This window comes from Heterodontus francisci, chromosome 8 (genome assembly GCF_036365525.1).
Source record: "Heterodontus francisci isolate sHetFra1 chromosome 8, sHetFra1.hap1, whole genome shotgun sequence".
Lineage (NCBI taxonomy): Eukaryota > Metazoa > Chordata > Chondrichthyes > Heterodontiformes > Heterodontidae > Heterodontus > Heterodontus francisci.
Window position 1 is genome coordinate 122808746 of NC_090378.1, and position 19239 is coordinate 122827984.

General features: G+C 42.9%; 1 long non-coding RNA gene and 1 gene segment (V, D, J or C); one reads left to right on the plus strand and one right to left on the minus strand.

Annotated features, from left to right (window-relative positions):
* Window positions 1–2124: 2124 nt before the first annotated feature.
* Window positions 2125–19239, minus strand: part of LOC137373130 (uncharacterized) — a 57184-nt gene continuing 40069 nt past the window's right edge. Inside the window, exon 2 of the long non-coding RNA XR_010975598.1 lies at window positions 2125–2185. This is a non-coding gene — a long non-coding RNA (uncharacterized lncRNA). The remainder of the gene's footprint in view (window positions 2186–19239) is intronic.
* Window positions 6662–19239, plus strand: part of LOC137373129 (Ig kappa chain V region Mem5-like) — a 60626-nt gene continuing 48048 nt past the window's right edge. Inside the window, 2 exon segments of the V gene segment in view lie at window positions 6662–6772; window positions 6959–7264. Coding sequence covers window positions 6724–6772; window positions 6959–7264 — 355 coding nt within the window.

Consider the following 19239-nt stretch of genomic DNA (forward strand, 5'->3'; position numbering starts at 1 on the left):
ATCAGTGCAAAAGATAAGGCTGAACCATTTGCAACAATCTTCAGCCAAAAGTCCTGAGTAGATGATCCATCTCAGCCTCCTCCTGAAGTCCCCAACATCACAGATGCCAGACTGCAGCCAATGCGATTCACTCCGCGTGATATCAAGATACAACTGAAGGCACTGGATACTGCAAAAGCTATGGGCCCTGATAACATTCCAACAACAATACTGAAGGCCTGTGCTCCAGAACTTGTTGCGCCCATAGCCAAGCTGTTCCAGTTCAGGTACAACACTGGCATCTACCCTGCAATGTGGAAAATTGCCCAGGTATATCCTATACACAAAAAGCTGGACAAATCCAACCCGGCCAATTACCGCCCCATCAGCCGACTCGCAATCATCGGTAAAGTGATGGAAGGTGTCATCAACAGTGCCATCAAGCGGCACCTGCTTAGCAATAACCGGCTCAGTGACGCTCAGTTTGGGTTCCGCTAGGGCCACTCAGCTCCTGACCTCATTACAGCCTTGGTTCAAACATGGACAAAAGAGCTGAACTCAAGAGGTGAGGTGAGAGTGACCGCCCTTGACATCAAGGCAGCATTTGACAGAGTATGGCATCAAAGAGCCCGAGCAAAACTGAGGTCAATGGGAATCAGGGGGAAACCCTCCACTGGCTGGAGTCATACCTAGCACAAAGGAAGATGGTTGTGGTTGTTGGAGATCAATCATCTGAGCTCCAGGACAACACTGCAGGAGTTCTGTAGGGTAGTGTCCTGGGCCCAACCATCTTCAGCTGCTTCATCAATGAGCTTCCTTCAATTATAAGGTCAGAAGTGGGGATGTTCGCTGATGATTGCACAATGTTCAGCACCATTTGTGACTCCTCAGATACTGAAGCAGTCCGTGTAGAAATGCAGCAAGACCTGGACAATATCCAGGCTTGGGCTAATAAGTGGCAAGTAACATTCGCGCCACACAAGTGCCAGGCACTGACCATCTCCAACAAGTAAGAATCTAAATATTTTCCCTTGACATTCAATGGCATTACAATCGCGGAATGCTCCACAATCAATATCCTGGGGGTTACCATTGACCAGAAACTGAACTGAAGTAGCCATATAAATACCGTGGCTACAAGAGCAGGTCAGAGGCTAGGAATCCTGTGGCGGGTAACTCACCTCCTGACTCCCCAAAGCCTGTCCACCATCTACAAGGCACAAGTCAGGAGTGTGATGGAATACTCTCCACTTGCCTGGATGGGTACAGCTCCAACAACACTCAAGAAGCTCGATACCATCCAGGACAAAGCAGCCTGCTTGATTGGCACCCCATCCACAAACATTCACTCCCTCCACAAGAGACCTACAATGGCAGCAGTGTGTACCATCTACAAGATGCACTGCAGTAAGACACCAAGCCTCCTTAGGCAACACCTTCCAAACCTGTGACATCTACCACCTAGATGGACAAGGGCAGCAGATGCATGGGAACACGACCACCTGCAAGTTCCCCTCCAAGTCACACACCATCCTGACTTGGAACTATATTCCCATTTCTTCACTGTCGTTGGGTCAAAATCCTGGAACTCCCTTCTTAACAGCACTGTGGGTATACCTACCCCAAATGGACTGCAGCGGTTCAAGAAGGCAGCTCACCATCACCTTCTCAAGGGCAATTAGGGATGGACAATAAATGCTGGCCTAGCCAGTGATGCCCACATCCCATGAATGAATAAGAAAAAACATGTACAGGAGCTGACACAGAGTCTATCTCTCTCTCTCTCCATCTCACTCTCTCTTTCTATCTATCTCTCTCAATCTCTGTCCCATCCTCTACCTCTGAAGGTGTTCTATGGATGTGAGTGTTTAATATAAGGTGGTGTTTGTCAGTATATTTTCTCTACTGTATGGTTTATGAACATGGTGAGAGGGGATAAGGGGTCTGTTCTTTGATGTGAGGCAGTGATGTCTGTCCCAGTGACTCAGACTGTGATGCTGTTGTTTTCTGTGACTGACACTATGATATCGATTGTAATTTCACTCAGTGTGACAGGAGGTTACATGGCTTGATCAGTGGTGAGGGCGGAGCAGACTGAACAAGGAGCTGTAATCATCAGTCACTGCCGAACACCTTCACACACACCGCACAGTCCGGAAACTTCTTCACTAAATATTCTTTCAGCTCCTTAATTACAGCCCTGGACCTGAAAAAGGAAAAAGAGAAAGACATCTTTTAGAGAGGGTCCTGGACACAATGTAGACTGTGCATTACCCACTAATGACACTACCTCCATATTTAACTCATTGTTTAAACTCCAGCACACCTCCTGTTCCAATCCACATGTTTCAGCCAAAAAGCAGTATAATTCTGCAGCACAGGAGGAGGCCGTTCAGCCCTCGTCTCTCTGACGGCTGTTTGCTTGAGTAATTCACGACTAACATCTCAGTTTAACATCTGTTTTGGGGAAGTTATTTGAATCTGTTATTAGGGACAGAATGACTGACAAATATAAACTGATCAGAGAGAGTCAGCACGGATTTAAAAAGGGTGAAACATGTTTAACTAACCGAGTTGTATTTTTTGAAGCGGTCACTAATGTGGTCGATAAGGGAATGTCTATGGATGTTATTTATATGGATTTCCAGAAGGCATTTGAGAAGGTTCCACACAAGAGACTGTTCGCAAAATGGAAGCATATGGAATGTGAGGAAATGTTTTGACATGGGTAAGGAATTGGTTAGGAGGTAGGAGACAGAGAGTAGGGATAATGTGTATTTACTCCAGTTAGCAAGCTGTGAATAGTGGTGTCCCCAGGGATCTGTGCTGGAGCCTCAACTTTTCACGATATTGATCAATGACTTGGATGAAGGAATAGAGACATCTATCCAAGATTGCTGATGACACTAAGTTCAGCAGCTTGGAGGAGGTTCCAGAGATAGGGAGGGATTTGATAACAAGGATGAGAATTTTAAAACTGAGCCATTGCCGAACCAGGAGACAATGTTGTCCAATGAGCATCGAGGTGATGGGGGAACAGGACAGGACTTTCTGCGAGTTCGAACGCAGGCAGCAGAGTTTTAGATGAGATCAAGTTTACAGTGGGTAGAATGTGTGAGACCTGTCAGGAGAGCATTGGAATACTCAAGTCTAGAGGTAATAAATGCATGGATGAGGGTTTCAGCAGTGGATGAGCTGAGGTGTGGTAGAAACTGGTAATGTTAGCAATGTGGAAATAGGTGGTTTTAGTGATGATGTGGTTTATGTGGTCAGTAACACATCTCAGCATCAACTACAATGCCATGGCTGTGAACTGCCTGGTTCAGTCTCAGACAGTCCCTGGGAGAGGGATGGAATCAGTGGCTCGGGAATGGAGTTTGTGATGGGGACCGAAGACAATGGCAGATGGAGTTCAATGTGGACAGTGTGAGGTCATCCAGTTTGGACCTGAGAAAGATAAATCAGAGTAATTTCTAAATGGTGAGAAGCTGAGAACTGTGGAGGAACAGAGAGATTTAAGGGTCCAAGTACAGAAAGTACTAAAATCTAGTGACAGGTACAAAACATATTGAATAAGGCTAATGGAATGTTGGTCTTTCTATCAAGGGGACTGGAATACAAAGGGGTTTTACTCCAGTTGAATAAAGCTCTGGTTTAACTGCATCTGGAGTAACTGTGTTCAGTTCTGGGCCCCGCACCTCAGGAAGGAGAGATTGGCCTTGGAGGGGGTGCAGCACAGATTCACCAGAATGATACCGGGACTGAAAGGGTTAAATTATCAGGACAGATTGTATAGACTAGGCTTGTATTCCCTTGAGTTCAGAGAATTTAGGGGTGATCTCATTGAGGTATTTAAGATGAATAAAGGATTAAAATGATTCAGAGAGATCAAGAGAAACTGTTTCCTCTGGTGGGGGAGTCAAGAGTATTCAGAGAATTCACTAAACAATCAGCTTTGATCTTCCCAATGTGTTTCCCAGTGAGACTGGGTCCTCAGTGCTGACTGCTCTCAGCTGCTGTTATTTTCACTGATTGGACGGTTATTATTAGAGACTCAGACCACAGCAGAAATCCCCAATGTAAAAAATAACTGCAAAGACTGTCAGTTCGGAAGATTGAAACTTAACCAACAGAGGAAGTGAAAGAAGGAGCTTGGAGCAGCTGGACGTTTGTTAATGACACGGGAGAAAACTGTGAACCGCACACACTATCTAGAATTTTACAGCACAGAAGGAGGCCATTCAGCCCATCGTGCCTGTGAGCTACCCAATTAGTCCCACTGCCCCTCTCTAGCCCTATAACCCAGAAAATCTTTCCTTTTCAGGTATATCTCCAATTCCCTTATCGAGACCTGGGCCCACAGTACGAGACTGTCCCTAACCTGGGCTCGAAATTGGCATCTCATTCATTCATTGGAAGACAAAATGCCTGGTGTGGGAAATGGAGCTCAGGACTCCGAACATTCCCTCTCCCCTCCTGAGCGACACTTCATGCTGGGGTGACAGTTCCATGGGCCCCGACAGCACATTCCTACCTCACCCACTTCCCCATTCTGTGTCTATAAGCCTGGACCCTGTCAACAGGATATTTGACTACAGGGACCATCACCACTGTATCCAATTCTGTCCCCACCCGAAATCCACACCCAACTTGAATTTATATAGCGCCTATAATATACAAAACGTCACAAGATGCTTCACAGAGCTGCAGTATGAGGAACGGAGGAGGTGGTGAGGGGTCTTTAGGAAGAGTGATCAAAGGCTTGGGTGAAAGGATAGAGTTTGATGGAGCAGAGAGAGACCTGGAGAGGGAGAGGGATTAATGGCGGGAGTTCAGAGAGCAGGGCCGAGGCATCTGAAGACCCTGCTGTCAATGGTGGGATGAAGGAAGCAGCGATGGGCAGGAAAGCAGTGTCAGAATATGGAAGAGTGAGAGAGGGAATGTGAGTCTGCAGCAGGAGGCAAAGGTAGGGAGGAGTGAGGCCATGGAGGAAAACAGAGGCCCATGTTTGCTGGTCCCTATTGGATGCCCAGTAGGAAGGAGGCCCATGTTTGCTGGTCCCTATTGGATGCCCAGTAGGAAGGAGGCCCATGTTTGCTGGTCCCTATTGGATGCCCAGTGGGATGGAGGCCCATGTTTACTGGTCCCTATTGGATGCCCAGTAGGAAGGAGGCCCATGTTTGCTGGTCCCTATTGGATGCCCAGTAGGAAGGAGGCCCATGTTTACTGGTCCCTATTGGATGCCCAGTGGGAAGGAGGCCCATGTTTACTGGTCCCTATTGGATGCCCAGTGGGAAGGAGGCCCATGTTTACTGGTCCCTATTGGATGCCCAGTGGGAAGGAGGCCCATGTTTACTGGTCCCTATTGGATGCCCAGTGGGATGGAGGCCCATGTTTACTGGTCCCTATTGGAGGTCCAGTGGGAAGGAGGCCCATGTTTACTGGTCCCTATTGGAGGACCAATGGAACATGGACACTATGGTTGATGTGGAGGACAGCTCCTTCATGTTGTAAATGTTTGATTGTCCGCCCCTCATCCCAGTAAAACTCCAATGACCTGGAGCCTGACCATGGAAGGGGATGGAGACGGGAAGGGATTTGAACATGTTATGAGCTGACAGGATGGGGCAGTGGGTCAGACTCTGTCCTGTCCCTCCAGCTCACACTGATGGGGTGAGGATCTCCTCTCTCTGCTGGGCCTTCATGAAATGAGCTTTCTGTCCAAACCAGTCCCATTGAGAATAGGCCAACAGCACAGAACTGCCCTAAATTTGACAATAATCTGCCAGTCTTACTGAGAGAGGCCAAAGCATGGTCACTGTGGGTAATGGGGCCTTACTCCAGGAGAAGGCATGTTTCTGGTGTCAAGGGTTAACATCCATTGGTGGGGCAGAGCAGAGGGAGTTTTACCCTTCATTTAACTGTGCTCCACCTGGGAGACTGTGGGAAAGAGAGAGTGAGGTGGAGGCTGTGAGACAGAGAGAGATAGAGGGGGAGACATTTAACTGCTGCACCAGGCCTCAAAGTGTTCCAGTCTCCAGTAATAACTCCTGTTTTAGAGATCAGTTACAGAATTACAGAACAATGGAGGGTGGGAGAGAGATGAGTAGGCAGAGGAACAAAGACAGAGAGATAGAGAGATGGGGAGGGAGAGAGACAGAGACAGGGAGACAGGGAGAGGAGGAGAGAGCAAAATAGGGAGAGTGAGATTGGAAGAACAAGATGGGGAGACAGGCAAAGAGTGAGGGAGAGAGAGATGAGTAGGCAGAAAGACAAAGACACAGACAGAGAGAGATACAGACAGAGAATGAGGGAGAGAGAGCGGACAGAGAGCAGGCAGAGAGACAAAGAGTGAGAGGTAGGGATGGGGAGAAGCAGAAAAAGAGAGAAAGAGATATGGAGAGAGAGACAAGGAGAATGAGGGAAGGGGAGTGAGAAAGATTTCAGGAGGGTGGGGGAGAGAGAGACAGTGAGTGAGAGGGAGAGGGCAAAAGAGGGAAAGGGATTGAGATAGGAGATAAAGAGGCAGAGAGAGAGGGGGTGAGAAATAGAAGGAGGGAGGTAGTGAGGGAAACAGAAAGAGAGAAGAGGAAGTGAGAGTTGCTGACGTGCCTTTCTCTGGGTGATACCATTTACATACTGAGAAACAGGCAGTCAGACTCTCACAGGCTGCAGCTTTATAAAGCAGAGCCCAGTGAAGGGAGAGTTTATCAGTAACCAGGCACAGAGACAGGAGCAGGCACCATGATTTCACCCATCCAGCTGATCTGGCCTCTGGCATTCTGCGTCGCAGGTACAAATCTCTCTCCTTCCACGGTTAATATTTTCCTGCTGTTTGTTTCAGTCCAATTCTACTGACTTGTGATTGGAGAGAAAATGCTGAAACATGAGGAGCGGTCACTGTCTCTAATAATATCTCATTTTACAGGGTCTTTCTGTGACAGTTCTTACTTCACTCTGTTTCTCTATTACCCCTCAGGTATCAGTGGAGACACCATCATCATGACCCAGTCTCCACCGGCACTGTCAGTGACACTGGGACAGACCGCAACGATCACCTGTACGGCCAGCCAGTCCGTGAGCAAGTATGTAGCTTGGTATCAGCAGCGAGACGGTCAGAAACCCACTCTCCTGATCTATTATGCAACAACTCGATACACAGGAACATCCGAACGATTCACCGGCAGTCAACAGAACCTCAAATTCACTCTGACAATCAGTAATGTACAGAATGAGGATGTCGCAGATTATTACTGTCAGCAAGCTAAAAGCTGGTCTATCCACAGTGAGACAGAGCCTTACAAAAACCTCAATACACACAGTCCCACCTCCTGTCCTGACACATCCCACAGTTATATATAATATATAATAATGGACACACAGTCCCACCTCCTGCACTGACACATCCCACAGTTATATATAATATATAATAATGGACACACAGTCCCACCTCCTGTACTGACACGTCCCACAGTTATATATAATATATAATAATGGACTCACAGTCCCACCTCCTGTACTGACACATCCCACAGTTATATATAATATATAATAATAGACACACAGTCCCACCTCCAGCACTGACACGGCCCACAGTTATATATAATATATAATAATGGACACACAGTCCCACCTCCTGTACTGACACATCCCACAGTTATATATAATATATAATAATGGACACACAGTCCCACCTCCTGTACTGACGCATCCCACAGTTATATATAATATATAATAATGGACACACAGTCCCACCTCCTGTACTGACACGGCCCACAGTTATATATAATATATAATAATGGACACACAGTCCCACCTCCTGTACTGACACGGCCCACAGTTATATATAATATATAATAATGGACACACAGTCCCACCTCCTGTACTGACACGGCCCACAGTTATATATAATATATAATAATGGACACACAGTCCCACCTCCTGTACTGACACGGCCCACAGTTATATATAATATATAATAATGGACACACAGTCCCACCTCCTGTACTGACACATCCCACAGTTATATATAATATATAATAATGGATACACAGTCCCACCTCCTGTACTGACACGGCCCACAGTTATATACAATATATAATAATGGACACACAGTCCCACCTCCTGTACTGACACGGCCCACAGTTATATATAATATATAATAATGGACACACAGTCCCACCTCCTGTACTGACACGGCCCACAGTTATATACAATATATAATAATGGACACACAGTCCCACCTCCTGTACTGACACGGCCCACAGTTATATATAATATATAATAATGGACACACAGTCCCACCTCCAGCACTGACACGGCCCACAGTTATATATAATATATAATAATGGATACACAGTCCCACCTCCTGTACTGACACGGCCCACAGTTATATATAATATATAATAATGAACACACAGTCCCACCTCCTGTACTGACGCATCCCACAGTTATATATAATATATAATAATGGACACACAGTCCCAGCTCCTGTACTGACACGGCCCACAGTTATATATAATATATAATAATGGACACACAGTCCCAGCTCCTGTACTGACACGGCCCACAGTTATATATAATATATAATAATGAACACACAGTCCCACCTCCTGTACTGACGCATCCCACAGTTATATATAATATATAATAATGGACACACAGTCCCAGCTCCTGTACTGACACGGCCCACAGTTATATATAATATATAATAATGGACACACAGTCCCACCTCCTGTACTGACACGGCCCACAGTTATATATAATATATAATAATGAACACACAGTCCCACCTCCTGTACTGACGCATCCCACAGTTATATATAATATATAATAATGGACACACAGTCCCAGCTCCTGTACTGACACGGCCCACAGTTATATATAATATATAATAATGGACGCACAGTCCCACCTCCTATACTGACGCATCCCACAGTTATATATAATATATAATAATGGACACACAGTCCCAGCTCCTGTACTGACACATCCCACAGTTATATATAATATATAATAATGGACGCACAGTCCCACCTCCTATACTGACGCATCCCACAGTTATATATAATATATAATAATGGACAGACAGTCCCACCTCCTGTACTGACACGGCCCACAGTTATATATAATATATAATAATGGACACACATTCCCACCTCCTGTACTGACACGGCCCACAGTTATATATAATATATAATAATGGACGCACAGTCCCACCTCCGAGACTGACGCATCCCACAGTGATATATAATATATAATAATGGACACACATTCCCACCTCCTGTACTGACACGGCCCACAGTTATATATAATATATAATAATGAACACACAGTCCCAACCCCTGCACTGACACGTCCCACAGTTATATATAATATATAATAATGGATACACAGTCCCAACCCCTGCACTGACACGTCCCACAGTTATATATAATATATAATAATGAACACACAGTCCCAACCCCTGCACTGACACATCCCACAGTTATATATAATATATAATAATGGACACACAGTCCCACCTCCTGTACTGACACATCCCACAGTTATATATAATATATAATAATGGATACACAGTCCCAAGCCCTGCACTGACACGTCCCACAGTTATATATAATATATCATAATGAACACACAGTCCCACCTCCTGTACTGACACATCCCACAGTTATATATAATATATAATAATGGACACACAGTCCCACCTCCCGCACTGACACATCCCACAGTTATATATAATATATAATAATGGATACACAGTCCCAACCCCTGCACTGACACGTCCCACAGTTATATATAATATATAATAATGGACACACAGTCCCACCTCCTGTACTGACACATCCCACAGTTATATATAATATATAATAATGGATACACAGTCCCAACCCCTGCACTGACACGTCCCACAGTTATATATAATATATAATAATGGACACACAGTCCCACCTCCTGTACTGACACATCCCACAGTTATATATAATATATAATAATGGATACACAGTCCCAACCCCTGCACTGACACGTCCCACAGTTATATATAATATATAATAATGGACACACAGTCCCAGCTCCTGTACTGACACGGCCCACAGTTATATATAATATATAATAATGAACACACAGTCCCACCTCCTGTACTGACACATCCCACAGTTATATATAATATATAATAATGGATACACAGTCCCAACCCCTGCACTGACACGTCCCACAGTTATATCTAATATATAATAATGGATACACAGTCCCACCTCCTGTACTGACACATCCCACAGTTATATATAATATATAATAATGGATACACAGTCCCAACCCCTGCACTGACACGTCCCACAGTTATATATAATATATAATAATGGACACACAGTCCCACCTCCTGTACTGACACATCCCACAGTTATATATAATACATAATAATGGATACACAGTCCCAACCCCTGCACTGACACGTCCCACAGTTATATATAATATATAATAATGGACACACTGTCCCACCTCCTGTACTGACACATCCCACAGTTATATATAATATATAATAATGGATACACAGTCCCAAGCCCTGCACTGACACGTCCCACAGTTATATATAATATATCATAATGAACACACAGTCCCACCTCCTGTACTGACACATCCCACAGTTATATATAATATATAATAATGGACACACAGTCCCACCTCCCGCACTGACACATCCCAAAGTTATATATAATATATAATAATGGACACACAGTCCCACCTCCTGTACTGACGCATCCCACAGTTATATATAATATATAATAATGGACACACAGTCCCACCTCCTGTACTGACGCATCCCACAGTTATATATAATATATAATAATGGACACACAGCCCCACCTCCTGTCCTGACAGATCCCACTGTTATCTAGAATATATAATAATGGGCTCACAGTCCCACGTCCTGTACTGACACATCCCACAGTTATATATAAGACATAATATTGGACACACAGTCCCACCTCCTGTACTGACACATCCGACAGTTATCTAGAATATATAATAATGGACACACAGTCCCACCTCCCGCACTGACACATCCGACAGTTATATATAATATATAATAATGGACACACAGTCCCACCTCCTGCACTGACACATCCCACATTTATATATGATACATAATAATGGACACACAGTCCCACCTCCCGCACTGACACATCCCACAGTTATATATAATATATAATAATGGACGCACAGTCCCACCTCCTCGACTGACACGTTCCACAGTTATATATAATATATAATAATGGACACACAGTCCCACCTCCTGTACTGACACATCCCACAGTTATATATAACATATAATAATGGACACACAGTCCCACCTCCCGCACTGACACATCCCACAGTTATATATAATATATAATAATGGACACACAGTCCCACCTCCTCGACTGACACTTTCCACAGTTATATATAATATATAATAAGGGACGCACAGTCCCACCTCCTCGACTGACACGTTCCACAGTTATATATAATATATAATAATGGAGACACAGTCCCACCTCCTTGATTTACACGTTCCACAGTTATATATAATATATAGTAATGGACACACAGTCCCACCTCCCGCACTGACACATCCCACAGTTATATATAATATCTAATAATGGACGCACAGTCCCACCTCCTCGACTGACACGTTCCACAGTTATATATAATATATAATAATGGACACACAGTCCCACCTCCTGCACTGACACATCCCACAGTTATATATAATATATAATAATGGACGCACCGTGCCACCTCCTCGACTGACACGTTCCACAGTTATATATAATATATAATAATGGACAGACAGTCCCACCTCCCGCACTGACACATCCCACAGTTACATATAATATATAATAATGGACGCACAGTCCCACCTCCTCGACTGACACGTTCCACAGTTATATATAATATATAATATTGGAAACACAGTCCCACCTCCCATTATGACACATCCGACAGTTATATATAATATATAATATTGGACACATAGCCCCACCTCCTGTCCTGACAGATCCCACTGTTATCTAGAATATATAATAATGGGCTCACAGGCCCAAGTCCTGTACTGACACATCCCACAGTTATATATAATATATGTTCATGGACACACAGTCCCACCTCCCGCACTGACACATCCCACAGTTATATATAAGACATAATATTGGACACACAGTCCCACCTCCTGTACTGACACATCCGACAGTTATCTAGAATATATAATAATGGACACACAGTCCCACCTCCCGCACTGACACATCCGACAGTTATATATAATATATAATAATGGACACACAGTCCCACCTCCTGCACTGACACATCCCACAGTTATATATAATATATAATAATGGACACACAGTCCCACCTCCTGTACTGACACATCCCACATTTATATATGATATATAATAATGGACACACAGTCCCACCTCCTGTACTGACACATCCGACAGTTATCTAGAATATATAATAATGGACACACAGTCCCACCTCCCTCACTGAAACATCCGACAGTTATATATAATATATAATAATGGACACACAGTCCCACCTCCTGCACTGACACATCCCACAGTTATATATAATATATAATAGTGGACACACAGTCCCACCTCCTGGACTGACACATCCCACAGTTATATATAATATATAATAATGGACACACAGTCCCACCTCCTGCACTGACACATCCCACAGTTATATATAATATATAATAGTGGACACACAGTCCCACCTCCTGTACTGACACATCCCACATTTATATATGATATATAATAATGGACACACAGTCCCACCTCCCGCACTGACACATCCCACAGTTATATATAATATATAATATTGGACGCACAGTCCCACCTCCTCGACTGACACGTTCGACAGTTATATATAATATATAATAATGGACACACAGTCCCACCTCCTGTACTGACACATCCCACAGTTATATATAATATATAATAATGGACACACAGTCCCACCTCCCGCACTGACACATCCCACAGTTATATATAATATATAATAATGGACACACAGTCCCACCTCCTCGACTGACACTTTCCACAGTTATATATAATATATAATATTGGACGCACAGTCCCACCTCCTCGACTGACACGTTCGACAGTTATATATAATATATAATAATGGACACACAGTCCCACCTCCTGTACTGACACATCCCACAGTTATATATAATATATAATAATGGACACACAGTCCCACCTCCCGCACTGACACATCCCACAGTTATATATAATATATAATAATGGACACACAGTCCCACCTCCTCGACTGACACTTTCCACAGTTATATATAATATATAATAATGGACGCATAGTCCCACCTCCCACACTGACACGTTCCACAGTTATATATAATATATAATAATGGACACACAGTCCCACCTCCCGCACTGACACATCCCACAGTTATATATAATATATAATATTGGACACACAGTCCCACCTCCTGCACTGACACATCCCACAATTATATATTATATATAATAATGGACTCACAGTCCCACCTCCTCTACTGACACAACCCACAGTTATACATAATATATAATATTGGACACACAGTCCCAACTCCTGCACTGACACATCCCACAGTTATACATAATATATAATATTGGATACACAGTCCCACCTCCCGCACTGACACATCCCACAATTATATATTATATATAATAATGGACTCACAGTCCCACCTCCTCTACTGACACAACCCACAGTTATAGATAATATATAATAATGGACACACAGTCCCACCTCCCGCACTGACACATCCCACAATTATATATTATATATAATAATGGACTCACAGTCCCACCTCCTCTACTGACACAACCCACAGTTATATATAATATATAATATTGGACACACAGTCCTACCTCCCGCACTGACACATCCCACAGTTATATATAATATATAATATTGGACACACAGTCCCACCTCCTGCACTGACACATCCCACAATTATATATAATATATAATAATGGACTCACAGTCCCACCTCCTCTACTGACACAACCCACAGTTATATATAATATATAATAATGGATACACAGTCCCACCTCCCGCACTGACACATCCCACAGTTATATATAATAGATAATAATGGACACACAGTCCCACCTCCTCTACTGACACAACCCACAGTTATATATAATAGATAATAATGGACACACAGTCCCACCTCCTGCACTGACACATCCCACATTTATATATTATATATAATAATGGACACAAAATCCCACCTCCCGCTCTGACACATCCCACAGTTATATATAATATATAATAATCGACACACAGTCCCACCTCCCGCACTGACCCATCCCACAGTTATATATAATATATAATAATGGACACACAGTCCCACCTCCTGTCCTGACACATCCCTCAGTTATATATAATAAATAATAATGGACACACAGTCCCACCCCCTGTACTGACACATCCCACTGTTATCTAGAATATATAATAATGGGCTCACAGTCCCACGTCCTGTACTGACACATCCCACAGTTATATATAATATATGTTCATGGACACACAGTCCCACCTCCCGCACTGACACATCCCACAGTTATATATAATATATAATAATGGACACACAGTCCCACCTCCTGCACTGACACATCCCACATTTATATATAATATATAATAATGGACACACAGTCCCACCTCCTGTACTGACACATCCCACAGTTATATTTAATATATAATAATGGACACACAGTCCCACCTCCTGTACTGACACATCCCACAGTTATATCTAATATATAATAATGGACACACAGTCCCACCTCCTGGACTGACACGTCCCACAGTTATATATAAGACATAATATTGGACACACAGTCCCACCTCCTGTACTGACACATCCCACAGTTATATATAATATATAATAATGGACACACAGTCCCACCTCCCGCACTGACACATCCCACAGTTATATATAATATATAATAATGGACACACAGTCCCACCTCCTCGACTGACACTTTCCACAGTTATATATAATATATAATAATGGACGCATAGTCCCACCTCCCACACTGACACGTTCCACAGTTATATATAATATATAATAATGGACACACAGTCCCACCTCCCGCACTGACACATCCCACAGTTATATATAATATATAATATTGGACACACAGTCCCACCTCCTGCACTGACACATCCCACAATTATATATTATATATAATAATGGACTCACAGTCCCACCTCCTCTACTGACACAACCCACAGTTATATATAATATATAATAATGGACACACAGTCCCACCTCCCGCACTGACACATCCCACAGTTATATATCATATATAATAATGGACACACAGTCCCACCTCCCGCACTGACACATCCCACAGTTATATATAATAGATAATAATGGACACACAGTCCCACCTCCTGCACTGACACATCCCACATTTATATATTATATATAATAATGGACACAAAATCCCACCTCCCGCTCTGACACATCCCACAGTTATATATAATATATAATAATGGACACACAGTCCCACCTCCTGCACTGACACATCCCACATTTATATATAATATATAATAATGGACACACAGTCCCACCTCCTGTACTGACACATCCCACAGTTATATATAATATATAATAATCGACACACAGTCCCACCTCCTGTCCTGACACATCCCTCAGTTATATATAATATATAATAATGGACACACAGTCCCACCTCCTGCACTGACACATCCCACAGTTATATATAATATATAATAATGGACACACAGTCCCACCCCCTGTACTGACACATCCCACTGTTATCTAGAATATATAATAATGGGCTCACAGTCCCACGTCCTGTACTGACACATCCCACAGTTATATATAATATATGTTCATGGACACACAGTCCCACCTCCCGCACTGACACATCCCACAGTTATATATAATATATAATAATGGACACACAGTCCCACCTCCTGCACTGACACATCCCACATTTATATATAATATATAATAATGGACACACAGTCCCACCTCCTGTACTGACACATCCCACAGTTATATTTAATATATAATAATGGACACACAGTCCCACCTCCTGTACTGACACATCCCACAGTTATATCTAATATATAATAATGGACACACAGTCCCACCTCCTGGACTGACACGTCCCACAGTTATATATAAGACATAATATTGGACACACAGTCCCACCTCCTGTACTGACACATCCCACAGTTATATATAATATATAATAATGGACACACAGTCCCACCTCCCGCACTGACACATCCCACAGTTATATATAATATATAATAATGGACACACAGTCCCACCTCCTCGACTGACACTTTCCACAGTTATATATAATATATAATAATGGACGCATAGTCCCACCTCCCACACTGACACGTTCCACAGTTATATATAATATATAATAATGGACACACAGTCCCACCTCCCGCACTGACACATCCCACAGTTATATATAATATATAATATTGGACACACAGTCCCACCTCCTGCACTGACACATCCCACAATTATATATTATATATAATAATGGACTCACAGTCCCACCTCCTCTACTGACACAACCCACAGTTATATATAATATATAATAATGGACACACAGTCCCACCTCCCGCACTGACACATCCCACAGTTATATATCATATATAATAATGGACACACAGTCCCACCTCCCGCACTGACACATCCCACAGTTATATATAATAGATAATAATGGACACACAGTCCCACCTCCTGCACTGACACATCCCACATTTATATATTATATATAATAATGGACACAAAATCCCACCTCCCGCTCTGACACATCCCACAGTTATATATAATATATAATAATGGACACACAGTCCCACCTCCTGCACTGACACATCCCACATTTATATATAATATATAATAATGGACACACAGTCCCACCTCCTGTACTGACACATCCCACAGTTATATATAATATATAATAATCGACACACAGTCCCACCTCCTGTCCTGACACATCCCTCAGTTATATATAATATATAATAATGGACACACAGTCCCACCTCCTGCACTGACACATCCCACAGTTATATATAATATATAATAATGGACACACAGTCCCACCCCCTGTACTGACACATCCCACTGTTATCTAGAATATATAATAATGGGCTCACAGTCCCACGTCCTGTACTGACACATCCCACAGTTATATATAATATATGTTCATGGACACACAGTCCCACCTCCCGCACTGACACATCCCACAGTTATATATAATATATAATAATGGACACACAGTCCCACCTCCTGCACTGACACATCCCACATTTATATATAATATATAATAATGGACACACAGTCCCACCTCCTGTACTGACACATCCCACAGTTATATCTAATATATAATAATGGACACACAGTCCCACCTCCTGGACTGACACGTCCCACAGTTATATATAAGACATAATATTGGACACACAGTCCCACCTCCTGTACTGACACATCCGACAGTTATATATAATATATAATATTGGACACACAGCCCCACCTCCTGTCCTGACAGATCCCACTGTTATCTAGAATATATAATAATGGGCTCACAGTCCCACGTCCTGTACTGACACATCCCACAGTTATATATAATAAATGTTCATGGACACACAGTCCCACCTCCCGCACTGACACATCCCACAGTTATATATAAGACATAATATTGGACACACAGTCCCACCTCCTGTACTGACACATCCGACAGTTATCTAGAATATATAATAATGGACACACAGTCCCACCTCCCGCACTGACACATCCGACAGTTATATATAATATATAATAATGGACACACAGTCCCACCTCCTGCACTGACACATCCCACATTTATATATGATATATAATAATGGACACACAGTCCCACCTCCCGAACTGACACATCCCACAGTTATATATAATATATAATAATGGACGCACAGTCCCACCTCCTCGACTGACACGTTCCACAGTTATATATAATATATAATAATGGACACACAGTCCCACCTCCTGTACTGACACATCCCACAGTTATATATAATATATAATAATGGACACACAGTCCCACCTCCCGCACTGACACATCCCACAGTTATATATAATATATAAGAATGGACACACAGTCCCACCTCCTCGACTGACACTTTCCACAGTTATATATAATATATAATAATGGACGCACAGTCCCACCTCCTCGACTGACACGTTCCACAGTTCGATATAATATATAATAATGGAGACACAGTCCCACCTCCTTGATTTACACTTTCCACAGTTATATATAATATATAGTAATGGACACACAGTCCCACCTCCCGCACTGACACATCCCACAGTTATATATAATATCTAATAATGGACGCACAGTCCCACCTCCTCGACTGACACGTTCCACAGTTATACATAATATATAATAATGGACACACAGTCCCACCTCCTGCACTGACACATCCCACAGTTATATATAATATATATTAATGGACGCACCGTGCCACCTCCTCGACTGACACGTTCCACAGTTATATATAATATATAATAATGGACAGACAGTCCCACCTCCCGCACTGACACATCCCACAGTTATATATAATATCTAATAATGGACGCACAGTCCCACCTCCTGTATTGACACGTTCCACAGTTATATATAATATATATTAATGGACGCACCGTGCCACCTCCTCGACTGACACGTTCCACAGTTATATATAATATATAATAATGGACACACAGTCCCACCTCCTGCACTGACACATCCCACAGTTATATATAATATATATTAATGGACGCACCGTGCCACCTCCTCGACTGACACGTTCCACAGTTATATATAATATATAATAATGGACAGACAGTCCCACCTCCCGCACTGACACATCCCACAGTTATATATAATATATAATAATGGACACACAGTCCCACCTCCTGCACTGACACATCCCACAGTTATATATAATATATATTAATGGACGCACCGTGCCACCTCCTCGACTGACACGTTCCACAGTTATATATAATATATAATAATGGACAGACAGTCCCACCTCCCGCACTGACACATCCCACAGTTAGATATAATATATAATAATGGACACACAGTCCCACCTCCCGCACTGACACATCCCACAGTTATATATAATATATAATAATGGACACACAGTCCCACCTCCCGCACTGACACATCCCACAGTTATATATAATAT